Raw genomic sequence first — 14432 nt, forward strand, 5'->3', positions numbered from 1 at the left:
CTGAAATACCAATAATGGTCATGAGACTGTGACGAGGAGTGACCTGGTTGCTGTTTTCTACTCTCATTTTCCACATCTTTAATGAGAACGTACTACTCTGTGTGACCCTGGGTATTGGTTTTCTCATCCTGTCAGCGATTCTTCTGAAGGGCTGGGGCTAGGGGTGTTCACAGAGCTCTCAGAAATAATGCAGGAGGTATATGGATTCTTTTGCGGTCCTTGGACTTCTAGTGAAGAACGCTAGTTAATATGTTCTATTGGGCAGCTCTGTCTTTGCTGACAGAGGGAAGTATAATACAGTCCTATTTTTAGTTCTTTTATCTCTGCTGAGGGCCAGGTCTAGGTGCTGCCAAGACAGGCCAAGTTCATTAGTTTTCTGCCAGAACGAACAGCCACCTTTCAAAAGCATGGGTTAACTACTCAGCCCCCATCTACTCTGTGGACAGGAAGGGGCTCTGGCACTGTACTTCAGTCTAGACAGAGCCTTAGACCACTGGTATAAAATCACACTCAAGGGGGGGCGCCTGGGTGGTTCAGTGGGTTAAGCCGCTGCCTTCGGCTCAGGTCATGATCTCAGGGTCCTGGGATCGAGTCCAGCATCGGGCTATCTGCTCAGCGGGGAGCCTGCTTCGTCCTCTCTCTCTCTCTGCCTGCCTCTCTGCCTACTTGTGATTTCTGTCAAATAAATAAATAAAATCTTAAAAAAAAAAAAATCACAATCAAGGTATGAAAGTTAAGCATGGCAGAGGGTAACTGAGACACCAAGAGAACAAAAAAAGAGACCCCCTTTCCAGAAGCATTCCTGCTGAGTCCTGAGACATTCCAATGAAAAACATGTTTTAAGAACATGGTCACCCTGGCCTCAGAATTCTCTAGTACCAACAGGTAAGCACCAAAGAGATTACAAGGGAACTCACAAAAAGCAACAACTGATCAGCTATAACTTCTCTGACAATAGATGAGACCTTAAGCAACCTACTGCTCATAACTATCTCGCTCCATTTCTTATTTCTACCCTCAATCATTTATCCGTTCAAGCTATGAAAATACACCCCTCAATCCCAGGATTCAAACAGGACAGACAGATTTCAAATCTGAATACTTTTATATTAAAAATAAAACAAAGTTCCACTTCAAATATCAAAAGAAAAAAAATCACACATCAGTAAACCCGCTACAGAACAGTACTTTCAAATAGTTTGGAGGTAGGGCGGGGTATGGCTTCACTTCATTGTGTCTCAGTCACAACAGCGGGAGTTTTGCTCACCTAACTCTGTTTTACCTCAAAACAGACGTTAAGCCAGGAAATGACGTTTCCAGGTGCCTCCAGGTCAGCCCTTCTTCCTAGCATTACTAAGCTTTCTCTCCCTGACTGTTCACCACCTACCATTAAGCCAGGTCCTTTCTTATGACTGATGCAGGGGTACTCAACTATGTACCCAGGGGTCTTGCGGGTGACTCTAGAAGAGGGCACAGGGCCTATCTGTCCGGTGTACTGCCTCCATTCAGAGAAAGAGAAAGCCACCCCCCCTCATGAAGTAACTAGGGTTGACACAGCAAGACGCTCTGTAGTTCGGACCCAGACCAGACTCCAAAAACAGTCCTTTCAGCCTCAGCCTAAAGCTAAGGTGGTCAATTTAAGTCAAGTTTAAATACCTCCTGATTTTACTGATCGCTTTTTGTTGATACTGGTAACAATTTTTCCTCATGAACATGATACTAATGCCTAATAACTTTAAAGGTGGGGGGGGGGTGGGAGTGTTTTAAAATAGATGAATTTATTTTTTTTTTGAAGTTAATTGCACATAATGTTATCAGTGGGCCTATGGTGGAATGAATGCCTCTTAACACCCTGAAGCAGGCTACTTTATAGAAACATACCCAATTGTGCAAGCAGTTAACTAGCAACAAGTCTGAAAATCTGGTTACGGATATAAGTACAAAGCTGGTTCATCAAATCCCTGTTCTGGCCCTCAACCCAATGCATTTCAACTAAAGCATCATCCACTTCCTTCTTCACATTTATCAAACACTTGAATAGGTAATGTCCAGCCACTCCTTGGAGATGGCTCCCTTTTTCAGACACTGGACTGCTGAACTGCTCAGAAGCCTCTCGGTCCTGGGCTCCATTGCTAGAGCCTTTACAACTCTCCAAAACCTCCATCCCTCCCTTCTCCTCACTCCTTTCATCCTCCATGTGTTCTGGGTTTTCTTCTTGGGGAAGTGAATCCTGGTTTGAGCAATGGCCCTCAACAGTGGCAGACTCGCCTTCCTGTGTGGCGGGCTCGCATGGGACACTCTCCTGGGGGCCCTGGGCCAAATCTTGGCCACTACCCGACTCTTTGGGGGTGGTGGACTTTTTCTCCTCCAAGGCTTGGATGACATCCTCAGGAGCTCGGGGAACTTCTCTCAATTGTCTCACTCGTTCTCTTTTCTTTCTCCTTAAATGAATCCAGGAGTTTTCTATTGCTGTTAGGAAAAGGCTAACTTCTTCCTTTCCACAGGGAACTCGTTTATGCTGGACCTATTTGGAGGAAGAACATAATTTTAGAGGAAATCACTTTTGTCTTAACTCCTTTAAAAAAAACAAAAAAGAGGAGAAAAGAAAAAAGAGATTGTTGTAAGATTCTTCAATGTGCTTAACCAGGTACCTTCAGGTCGGTGAGGATTTTTTCAATCCATGCTGTCACCACTACTATGCCTTCCACTGCCTCTGACCCCAGAGATGATGCTTTGAGGGACAACTCTTTCATCACAGACTCCAACACTATGAACGTAATGGGTTTCCTTGACTTCTCTAATTTTCTTCGCTTACTGGGTGGTGACTAAAAGAAAAAGAAGGGATGGGGGAAGAAGGGAAAGTTATCCAAATAATCAAATCCTATGCATTATAATAAACTCGACTAGGAACATTTCCATGACTTCTACTACAAAACAGAGCACGGGCGCCTGGGTGGCTCAGTGGGTTAAGCCGCTGCCTTCGGCTCAGGTCATGATCTCAGGGTTCTGGGATCAAGTCCCGCATCGGGCTCTCTGCTCAGCAGGGAGCCTGCTTCCTCCTCTCTCTCTCTGCCTGCCTCTCTGCCTACTTGTGATCTCTCTCTGTCAAATAAATAAATAAAATCTTTAAAAAAAAAAAAAAAAACCCACAGAGCACTAAAAACACAAAGAAAGGGCTTTGCATGTTTAATTTTAATACTAAAACAACTATGCCAAATAGATTGATCACCTCTTCATTTTATAGAAAGGAAAACTAAGATACAAAGATATATAACCAGCTCAAGGTCACATAGCTAGTAATTTGGAAAGTTAGAACCGAACCCCAAACCCAAATCCCAAACCCCAAACCCGGGTTCTTTGCCATGGGCTATCCGTATATAATACCCCCCAATTACTAAATGTCCTTAATCTACATGTTGTGCCTAACACATGCCTGTACAATTATTTATTTCAAAGGCCCTGGGGGCACTGAGTTCTCTTCTCTAAAAAACTACATGGTTTAGAGGCACCAGGGTGGCTCAGGCCATTGAGCATCTGCCTTCTGCTTGGATCCTAACCCAGGGGTCCTGGGATAGAGCCCCAAGTCAGAATCCCTGCTCAGTGGGGAGTCTACTTCTCCCTCTGCCCCTCCTCCTGCTCAAGCTCTCTCTCATAATAATCTTTTAAAAAAAAGAAAAGAAAGAAAAAGAACTGCATGGTGTAATCTAAGTTGATACTTGTTGAGGCCTGAAGGAAAGCAGCTGGTTAGCCACAGCCTGTGAGATCATATGTGAGGAAAGTCCAGGGCCACTAGGATCAAATGGGCAGAGCAGGAGGCCTGCTGCACCTTGGTTAAGGTTAGGACCAAACCAATAGCTAGCTGAGCACTGCCTCTCTGCTCGAAGAGGAGATACCAGTAGTGAAAAGAAGAGTGGATTTTAAAACTAGTTCCACATAATTCAAGACTGTCATCTTTCATGGGCACCTGGGTGGCTCAGTGGGTTAAAGCCTCTGCCTTCGGCTCAGGTCATGATCCCAGGATCCTGGGATCGAGCCCCGCATCGGGCTCTCTGCTTGGCGGGGAGCCTGTTTTCTCCTCTCTCTCTGCCTGCCTTCCTGCCTACTTAGGATCTCTGTCAAATTAAAAAAAAAGAAAAGAAAAGAAAAGAAAAGACTGTCATCTTTCAATTTCAAGCTTAGGAAGTGAACTATACTCTACCCACTAGAGGGACTCAAGTTCCATTTAAAAAACTAAATGACATTGCTGTATTTAAAACTAATTTCTCTAAAGTAAAAGTTCACTGATATTTTTAGTGACTCTTAGCTAAGAACAGATATATCATGAACACTTTAAGAGACAGACCTGTACCTGTTGGCAAAATTTATCAAAACTTTAAAAAATCGGGGCACCTGGGTGGCTCAGTAGGTTAAAACTTTAAAAAATCAAGATAATTCTAATGGTTAGGGTCAAAATGAGCAGGTAAGGATTATAAGGAGAAGGCTCATAAAGAGGGAACACCTTAGTCAGCTACGAAGACCATTTCCTGCAAAAAGCAGCCCGACAGTGGTGATGTCACTGCAAATCCACCTAGAAACACTAAGCGAACAAATGCGTAGGCACACAGAGTCACATCCACTTACTGGGGGAGGCCTTGTACAGACTTAACCAGCAACTCCACATCATATAAATACACAACAAAACAGCCAGTTCTTTTCTATGCTAGAAAACTTTTAGATCATATTTCTATGAAATAATCTATATTTTCCCTTTATACCAGCTATCAACTAAAAAAATAAAAACAGGGACACCTGGGTGGCTTGGTTGGTTAAGTGCCTGCCTTTGGCTCAGGTCATGATCCCAGGGTCCTGAGATCAGGCTCCTTGCTTAGCAGGTAGCTTGCTTCTTCTCTCTCTGCCTGCTACTCCCCCTGCTTATCCTTTCATTCTTTCTATCAAATAAATAAATAAAATCTTAAAAATAAATAAAAAAATTAAAATTAAAAAAGGAAATTAAAGAACACTAGAAAACAAGCTTAGAAGAAAAGGCAGGGTGCCTGAGTGGCTCAGTTGGTTAAGCGTCTGCCTTTGGCTTAGGTCATGATCCCAGCTTCCTGGGATCCAGCCCCTCATTGTTGCTCAGCAGTGAGTTTGCTTCTTCCTCTCCCTTTGACTTTGCCCCTCTCCTCTACTTGTGTGCTTTCATGCAAGCTCTTCTCTATCAAAGAAATAAATAGAATCTTTAAAGGAGAAAAAGAAGGAAAGAAAGAAAAAATAAAAAACAAAAAACAAAGGGTTTATATATGACTAAGAACCTGCTCTTGAAAAATAAATTATGGACTACAAGCTCTGAGTCTGAACTTATTCAAATAATGTTTCAGACAAGATGAGACAAATTCATATTGATATTAACACAGAAGTACTGTTATTACTCAATCACCTAGCATAAGATAATTTCTACAGTCTACTTAGAGTCTAACACTTTTCACTAAGAAGCTTAAGATGTGATTATTAAGCTGGGGAGGAAGTAAGTTAGTGGTGTGTAGGAGGGGGCTGGGGAATGAGAACCAGATTCCCCACCCCACTTCCCAATATCCAAAGATGTTACTAGGGAAAGATCACTGTACCAGGATCATACCGGACAGCCCACTTGGCACACCAAAGGTCACCAAGAAATAAGGCTGAAAAAATAGCACCTCATATCTCTTCTGACAGAGATGATAATCATTGTGTTTAAATTCCAATGAACAAAGTGAAGATGCTGCTGTTCCTCAATCTCTGTGGCCTCCAACAGTCTTTCTCCAAAAGAAAAAAAGGACTCATCATTTCTAGAACTTACAGGAGAGAAATGCATCCTCAATGAACTTAATAAGAGCGCTATTAGGGATCCACTTTCCAACTTCTGAGGGAGTCAGAAATAACAAAATAGACAACTTATTACCCTATGACCCCAGGGTGAAAATGAAAACTTCTGTATCTCAAAAACAGGTCCTTTACCTGGCACTGTGGCCCCACTTTTTCATATATAATGGCCAAAAAATAAATCTGGTACTTCAAATACTTCTAGTGAACTGCTTTAAAGATTTACATATATATATTTGAGAGGGAGATGGAGATCAAATGCATGCGAACACAGGGAGAGAATCTCAAGCAGACTCCCTGCTGAGCACAGAGTCAGTCAGGCTCCATCCCATGATCATGAGCCAAAATCAAGAGGAGGGAGAAGCAGACTCCCTGCTGAGTGTGACGCCCCAATATGGGGTTTGATCCCATGACCCCTGAGATCATGACTTGAGCCGAAATCAAAAGTCAAATGCTTAACTGACTGAGCCACCCATGAGGCCCCCCAAATTCTCAAAGTTTTTAAATGACTGAAGTTTAACATAAGCTTGGCTTACAGCAAACATTCCTTTACCCCTTGTGTTTGTACTGAAATTTCTTAGTAGGCAGGGCCAGAGTAAAATACAGGAGCAGGCCTTGAGAAATTAATAGTTAAATTCAACCCCACAGGTCTCTAGTAGCAGGTAATTTTATAACCTGCCACTAGTACAGAACACTAGTACAGAAGCTGTTTTCTTCCAATTGAGATGAACTTTGCAAATATGCTTATAATCTCAAACCACAATTATTTTTCAAAAAATATTTTATTTACTTATTTGAAAGAGAGAGAGAGACCATGAGCAGGGTGAAGGGCAGAGGGAGAAGCAGACTCCCTGTTGAGCAGGGACAACCCCCCCCCCCCCCCCACAATGTGGAACTTGATACTGGGACTCTGGGAGCAAGACCCAAGCAAAGGCAGACGCTTAACTGACTGAGCCACCCAGGTGCCCAGAACCACAAATATTTTAACCAAAGAGTGCTATACTATACTATACTCAAACTTATATCATAAGGTACTTTAAGCAGGCAAGATAAGATAAAAAAATTAAACATTTTTTTCTTTTAAGTATTTTATTTATTTGATAGAGAGAGAGAGAGAGAGAGAGAAAGAGAGACAGCAAGAAAGGGAATACAGGGACAGGGAGGAACAGGCTTTCTATTGAACAAAGAGCCTGATGTGGGATTCAATCCCAGGACCCTGGGATCATGACCTGAGCAGAAGGCAGATGCTTAATGACTAAGCCACCCAGGCACCCCAATAATTCAACATTTTAAAGTGTAAAACAAAAATCACTTATTTACAAGGAGTAGTCTAGTTTACGTGCAGAACTGTAAGGTGAAGTTAGAACTGATTTTGAATTAGAAGATATTCTGTATTCCGCAGCTGAAAGGACAATGTCAAAGAAGTTTGGTGAGGAACTCTAAAGCCCATAGGGGATACTGGCTTTCTAACTTTTGAATTACACGGAGATGGGCCTCAAGTGTTATTTTGCTGCATCGTTAAAAATACAGTAGATTGAAACCATAAGTGAACAAAAACAGTTCTTAAATTTTAAAATAGGCTTTACCTAGCAGGGCTGTCTATAAATCTCTTAAATCCTGCTCTTTAATTTCTAGATCTCAGTGGTGCAATCAATCAAGAGACTTCCAAATGAGGTACAACTTGCCACAGATCCATGTAATGCCTATTATGCTTCTGTTGTTAACTAGAGCTAGGGCAAAACCTCCCAAAGAAGCCACAAGATACACAAAATCATTAAGTTCTCCCTAGGCTCTGCAGGAAAGGAAGGGTGTCATTCACTAGAATCTGCAGAGCATGTGGCCACAGCCTCCTTGTTTTGACACACCAACCTCCAGGATGGTCTTGAGGGGAAAGGAGTGCTCTTGCTCTTGGCCACAGGAATGGAGTCCTGCCATTCTGCTGTACTCTGAATGGCTGATTCCCCCACCCCTGGAAACAAGCCGCAATGCCTGGGAGCTGTGATTCTGAACAGGCTCTAACAATCTGGAGAAAGAGAGCCAAGGGCCAACAGTTACACCTGACTAGAATATAGACGGGGAGTGTGCCAGCCAGACTACCTTACAAACTATGCCTTATTTGAATGGGTTATCAGCTTTGCTGCCATGAAGTGGATTGAATATTCTGTTGTCTAAGGGTGTAACTTCCTTATTAACAAACAGTTCAGTAGATTTATCTATTACTATCTTAATCTGACAGGTTCCTTTTTAAAATGTCCTGAAATCGGAGCACCTGGCTGGCTGGCTGAGTTAATAGAGCATGTGACTCCTTTTTGTTACTATTTTTTGAAAATTTTATTTATTGAAAGAGAGAGCAGGGGAAGGTGCAGAGGTTGAGGGAGAAGCAGGCTCCACGCCCAGCAGGGAGTCTGACTGGTGCTTGATCCCAGGACACTGGGATCAAAACCTGAGCCCAAGGCTAACTGAGCCATCGAGGCACTCCATGACTTTTTTAAAAATCATTTTTTAAAAAGATTTTATTTATTTGTCACAGAGTGATCAAGCACATAAGCAAAGGGAGGCAGAGGGAGAAGCAGGCTCCCCTCTGAGCAAGGAGCCTGATGCAGGACTTGATTCCAGGACCTGGGGATCGTGACCTGAGCCGAAGGCAGATTACTTAACCGACAGAGCCACTCAGGCGTGCTGGAACTTTTTAAAAAATGATTTTAAGTAATCTCTAAACCCAGTGTGGGGCTCGAACTCAAGATCAAGAGTCACATGCTCTACTGAGCCAGCTAAGCACCCCAAAGAGCTTGTGCCTCTTGAGTTATATATATATATATGTATGTGTATATGTATATATAATATATATTATAGTATATTTTATTATATAATATTAATATATTAAAATATAAATCATATAAATAAATTATATACACAAATAAAATTGAATACTATGCAGCCATCAAAAAACCCAAAATGTTGGGCGCCTGGCTGGCTCAGTGGATTAAGCCGCTGCCTTCGGCTCAGGTCATGATCTCAGGGTCCTGGGGTCGAGTCCCGTATCGACTCAGAGAGTCCCTCTCTGCTCAGCAGGGAGCCTGCTTCCCTCTCTCTCTCTCTCTCTGCCTGCCTCTCAGTCTACTTGTGATTTCTCTCTGTCAAATAAATAAATAAAATCTTAAAAAACAAACAAACAGGGCACCTGGGTGGCTCAGTGGGTTAAGCCGCTGCCTTCGGCTCAGGTCATGATCTCAGGGTCCTGGGATCGAGTCCCGCATCGGGCTCTCTGCTCAGTGGGGAGCCTGCTTCCTCCTCTCTCTCTCTGCCTGCCTCTCTGCCTACTTGTGATCTCCCTCTGTCAAATAAATAAATAAAATCTTTAAAACAAACAAACAAACAAACAAACTCCAAATCTTGCCATTTGCAATGACATGGATGGAACTAGAGGGTATTATGCTAAGTGAAATAAGTCAGTTGGAGAAAGACAATTATCGGGGCACCTGGGTGGCTCAGTGGGTTGAGCCGCTGCCTTTGGCTCAGGTCATGATCTCAGGGTCCTGGGATCGAGTCCTGCATCGGGCTCTCTGCTCAGCGGGGACCCTGCTTCCCTCTCTCTCTCTCTCTGCCTGCCTCTCCATCTACTTGTGATTTCTCTCTGTCAAATAAATGAGTAAAATCTTTAAAAAAAAAAAAAAAAAAAAAAAGAGAGAGAGAAAGACAATTATCATATGATCTCTCCGATATGAGGAATCTGAGATAGGGCGGGGGGTCATGGGGGGAGGAAGTGAAATAAGATGGGACCAGGGAGGGAACCAATCCATAAGAGACTCTTCATCTCCAGAAAAAAACCTGAGGGTTGCTGGAGGGGTGGCGGGTGGGAAGGAAGGGGTAACTGGATGATAGACACTGGGGAGGCTATGTGCTGTGGTGAGTACTGTGAATTGTTATGACTGATGAATCACAGACCTGTACCCCTGAAACAAATAATACATTATATGTCAATTAAAAAAAAAAAAGCAAGGGGGAGAAAAGTCTATGTAGAATGTTATCTAAGAAGGGATGGTTTATTTATTGTTTCTAAGATTTTTTGGGGGGGGGCCACCTAAGTGGCTCGGTTGGTTAAGCAACTGACTCTTGATTGTGATCCTCAGAGTTGTGGGATCAGGTCCTGGGTCAGGCTCTGCACTGGGTGTGGAGCCTGCTTAAGATTCTCTCTCGCAGGGGCACCTGGGTGGCTCAGTGAATTAAAGCCTCTGCCTTTGGCTTAGGTCATGATCCCAGGGTCCTGGGATCAAGCCCTGAATCTGGCTCTCGGCTCAGCAGGTAGCCTACTTCCCCCCACCACCCCACCTGCCTCTCTGCCTACTTGTGATCTGTCAAATAAATAAAATCTTAAAAAAAAAAAAAAAGATTCTCTCTCTCCCTCTGTTCCTGTACCCTTCTCCCCTACCCCCAGCTAGATAGATAGATACATAAATGAATAAATACTTTCTCTCTCCTTTCAAAGTAATCACCACACCCACTGAGGGGCTCAAACTCATGACCCCTTGACCAAGAGTTGCATGCTCTTCTGATGAGCCAGCCAGTCATGGTGGTCTGAACTGTACATATATAGTTCCTATGTTAAAAGACACATAGAGGGCGCCTGGGTGGCTCAGTGGGTTTGAGCCGCTGCCTTCAGCTCAGGTCATGATCTCAGAGTCCTGGGATCGAGTCCCGCGTCGGGCTCTCTGCTCGGCGGAGAGCCTGCTTCCCTCTCTCTCTCTGCCTGCCTCTCCATCTACTTGTGATTTCTCTCTGTCAAATAAATAAATAAAATCTTAAAAAATAAATAAATAAAATAAAGGACACATAGAACAGAAGAATAAATTATAATGACACAATGGAGCAGGACCAGCCTGACTTCTTAGAGCCCCCTGTTTCCTCTTCTAGAAAGTGGGGATAATACCATCTACTTTTACTTGATTGTTGTCAGGTTTAAATAAAGACGACATTGGGACGCCTGGGTGGCTCAGTTGGTTGGACGACTGCCTTCGGCTCGGGTCATGATCCCGGAGTCCTGGGATCGAGTCCCGCATCAGGCTCCCAGCTCCATGGGGAGTCTGCTTCTCCCTTTGATTTCTCCTCGCTCATGCTCTCTCTCAATAAATAAATAAAAATCTTAAAAAAAAAAAAACCCGACATTAACCTGTGTGATGCATTCAAATAACAAAGACTACCCACCGGGCTTCAATTCTATTAGCTCTATTAATGTCCTGTTCACAATGCTGCACCTTAGTACAAATCCTACACCATTTCCTTTGGCATTCGAAGAAAACTTACTGAGCACCCGTCAGATATTGACAACTCCTCCATGAAGTCAGCTCTAACTAGGCCAGCCAGAACTGCTTTTGTTTTGGGAACTCCCTAACTCCCAACCATTCATTTCAGCATTTGCTAAGATGTAATTTCGGAGCAATGCTTGTGTGTGTTTCCCACCCATAAAACTTGTCATTGTTAAGGACAGAAAATGGTGTCTTCTTTCTTTGGTATTATCACAATGAAGATCATCCTTAATAAGATACACTGCACCTAGGGTGTACTCAGTTGGGTTAAGCCTCTGACTTTGGCTCAGGTCATGATCTCAGAGTTCTGGGATTGAGCCCCGCATGGGGCGCTCTGCTCAGCGGCATGGGGCGCTCTGCTCAGCGGGGAGCCTGCTTCCCCCTTCTCTCTCTGCCTGCCTCTCTGATTACTTGTGATCTCTTTCTCTCAGTCAAATAAATAAATAAAATCTTTTTTTAAAAAAAAGATACATTGTTTCTGTTTTACAGCCTATGGTATAGCCTGGTATGATACTGGTTTTCAAACCATTTAACAACAGAATCCTTTCAATACATAATATCAATGCAAGCAGATCAGCTCTGATTAAAAGGAGGGAAAGGCCTGAATTACCAACCTGACATCTGCCCCCAGCTGCCAACCCCCTGTGGCACCCGATACAGAATCCCTAATCTTTCTAGAACCAGTGTGAATACCTATGCAGTAGTAAGAAAAATATTGCCAGGAGACCCTAGCTCTGACACTAACAAGGTTACCTGATTAATATGACCCCTTCCCTCCATCTGATTTCCAAAAGCCCTCTAATTTTACTCCCTAGACAGGAAAGTCTCCAGGCTTAAAAGAAATGTCTTGAACACAGGGGGATAATTTTTTTAAAACCAGAGTTCCAGGGCAATGCTCATACCAAGAGTGCACAACTTACTGGGGCCACACTATTTTTCCCTCTTAGTTTGACAAGTGTTAAACTTCTGAAAGCAAAGCAAAGGTAAAATAACACGTTGAGCAATCAGAGAAGCAGGGACAAAGAGGCATTCTCAGTGGCATGTTAAATTTGTAAAGAGCAGTCCTCACAATACACTTCCTTATACTCATCATCAGTCAGGATTGATTGTACAAAAATTCTACCAACACTAGGACTCATCTTTTTGTTGCTAAAATAAATCGAGACATGAGCAATGGACTTACTGTAGGCACCTGAATCAGAATTTTTTTTAGCATTCAGCACTAACAGAACAGAATCAGTGGGCTTGAGATAAGTGAAAACAGAAGTTGCCATAGAAACTTGCACATTTACCCTAAAAAGGCAGGAGTGGGGGTGGGGTGGGGAAGTAGGTCAATATTTCTACTTTACTAGCTCTAGTCCTTGGCTTCCTCCCACTGAAAGCAGCATCCTCTTATCTCTCCATCCCTAAAGGGAGCAAGGGCTGGGGGGAAGTCAGGTGAGCATTTAAAAAAGCAAGAGGTGGGGAGTGGTCCAGGTGAAAGGAAGGAGAACCAAGAGGACAGCCCACTGAAAACCTCAGGAGCGCCCTGGGACTACACCTGGGAAAGCAGCTGCTGATCAAGGGAACCAGTGCTAAGAAACTGTTGCTGGGTTACTGCAAATCAGAAATTGCCATTTTCCCTGTAGCAGTTTGAGTGCACCCAATGGAACACTTGGGAACATATTATTAACAGTTTTGGGTTGATGGCAGCAGTGGGGAGGCAGTACTCTGACATGGCAGAAACCTTTGCAAGAGGCATTCTTTGATGGCTGAAACTACGAATAGGGCTCAAGGATGACCTAAAAGACAAGGAGGGAGAAGGTTCATTTTCAAAATAAACTGATTCTGCTAACACAGAAACATAGTGCCTTTTGATATTTTGATCTGAAACAGCTACTAATCCAAGAGGGCAAAGGTGACTCTGGACCCTGAGATGACATGGAAAAGTGCCAGAGCCCATTATAAGCAAGTGAGCGAGCACAAGCTGGAGCAGCGGCAGGCAGAGGGAGAAGCAGACTCCCTGATGAGCAAGGAATGTGATGCAGAGCTTGATCCCAGGACTCTGGGATTATGACCTGAGCTACCCAGGTGCCCCTGGGAGACTTATTTCAACCAGCAGCACACTTAATAGCAGAATCCCGAAAGGACAGGCTGTTTTAAATGTGAGCCCACGTATTCAGAAATACCTGCAAATTGTCTCCTTGTAGTTCTGCACATGTCCCTATTCCTCTGCAGTGAAGGAAGGGTTAGAGGCTCACAGACACTGCAACATTTAGGATGCCTTGAAAGACCAAGTGCATCGAAGCCTTTGGGAGTTGAGCACCCAGAACAAGCATACTGTACAGACAGGGGATCAGAAACCTGAGGGACCAGGTACCAGGCACCAGGTCTCCATAAATACTATGGGAAGAAGGAGAGTACTGAGCAATCTTTGCATAAACTTAAGATGGGAGGCTCCAGGCAACAAGGTCCATCATTCTGTGAATGAACTATGGGAACAAACAGATGCTATTCTATTACCACCTCTTAGTACAGGCCAGTAAAATTATTCAGTCTAACCAGTTCAGAAGTATTTTTCCTTTACATATGATAACACAGAGGACAAAGAGAAGTTTGTGGGGCGCCTGGGTGGCTCAGTGGGTTAAGCCGCTGCCTTCGGCTCAGGTCATGATCTCAGGGTCCTGGGATCGAGTCCCGCATCGGGCTCTCTGCTCAGCAGGGAGCCTGCTCCCTCCTCTCTCTCTCTCTCTCTGCCTGCCTCTCTGCCTGCTTGTGATCTCTGTCTGTCAAATAAATAAATAAAATCTTTAAAAAAAAAAAAAAAAAAGAGAAGTTTGTGGAACAAATTATTTGTTTACAACAATCTATTCCAGGGACGCCTGGGTGGCTGAGTAGTTAAGCGTCTCTGCCTTTGGCTCCTGTCATGAGTCCAGAACCCTGGGATAGAGCCCCACATCGAGCTCCCTGCTCAGCAGGGAGTCTGCTTCTCCCTCTCTGTCTGCCCCTCCCCTCCTATTTGTGCTCCCTCTCTTTCTCCCTCTCAAAATAAATAAAATCTTTAAAAACAAAAATATTCAGGGCACCGGAACACCTGGGTGGCTCAGTGGGTTAAGCCTCTGCCTTCAGCTCAGGTCATGATCTCAGGATCCTGGGATCGAGCCCCACATTGGGCTCTCTGCTCAACAGGGAGCCTGCTTCCCCCCACACCCCGCCTGCCTCTCTGCCTACTTGTGATCTTGATATCTCTCTCTCTCTCAGTCAAATAAATAAATAAATAAAAACAAAAACATTCTATTCCCAATAATGTTC

The 14432-nt window shown here is 43.7% G+C and overlaps 1 protein-coding gene across 1 annotated transcript in view; it reads right to left on the reverse strand.

The window, feature by feature from the left end:
- Positions 1-1086: 1086 nt before the first annotated feature.
- The window catches only part of METTL16 (methyltransferase 16, RNA N6-adenosine), a 75989-nt gene continuing 62643 nt past the window's right edge, over positions 1087-14432 (reverse strand). Inside the window, exons 9-10 of the mRNA XM_059147904.1 lie at positions 2652-2825; positions 1087-2524 (exon numbers count right to left, since the gene is read on the reverse strand). Coding sequence (XP_059003887.1) covers positions 1898-2524; positions 2652-2825 — 801 coding nt within the window. The 3' untranslated portion in view covers positions 1087-1897. The remainder of the gene's footprint in view (positions 2525-2651; positions 2826-14432) is intronic.

The sequence above is a fragment of the Mustela lutreola genome, chromosome 15 (assembly GCF_030435805.1).
Source record: "Mustela lutreola isolate mMusLut2 chromosome 15, mMusLut2.pri, whole genome shotgun sequence".
In the NCBI taxonomy this organism is placed as follows: Eukaryota; Metazoa; Chordata; class Mammalia; order Carnivora; family Mustelidae; genus Mustela; species Mustela lutreola.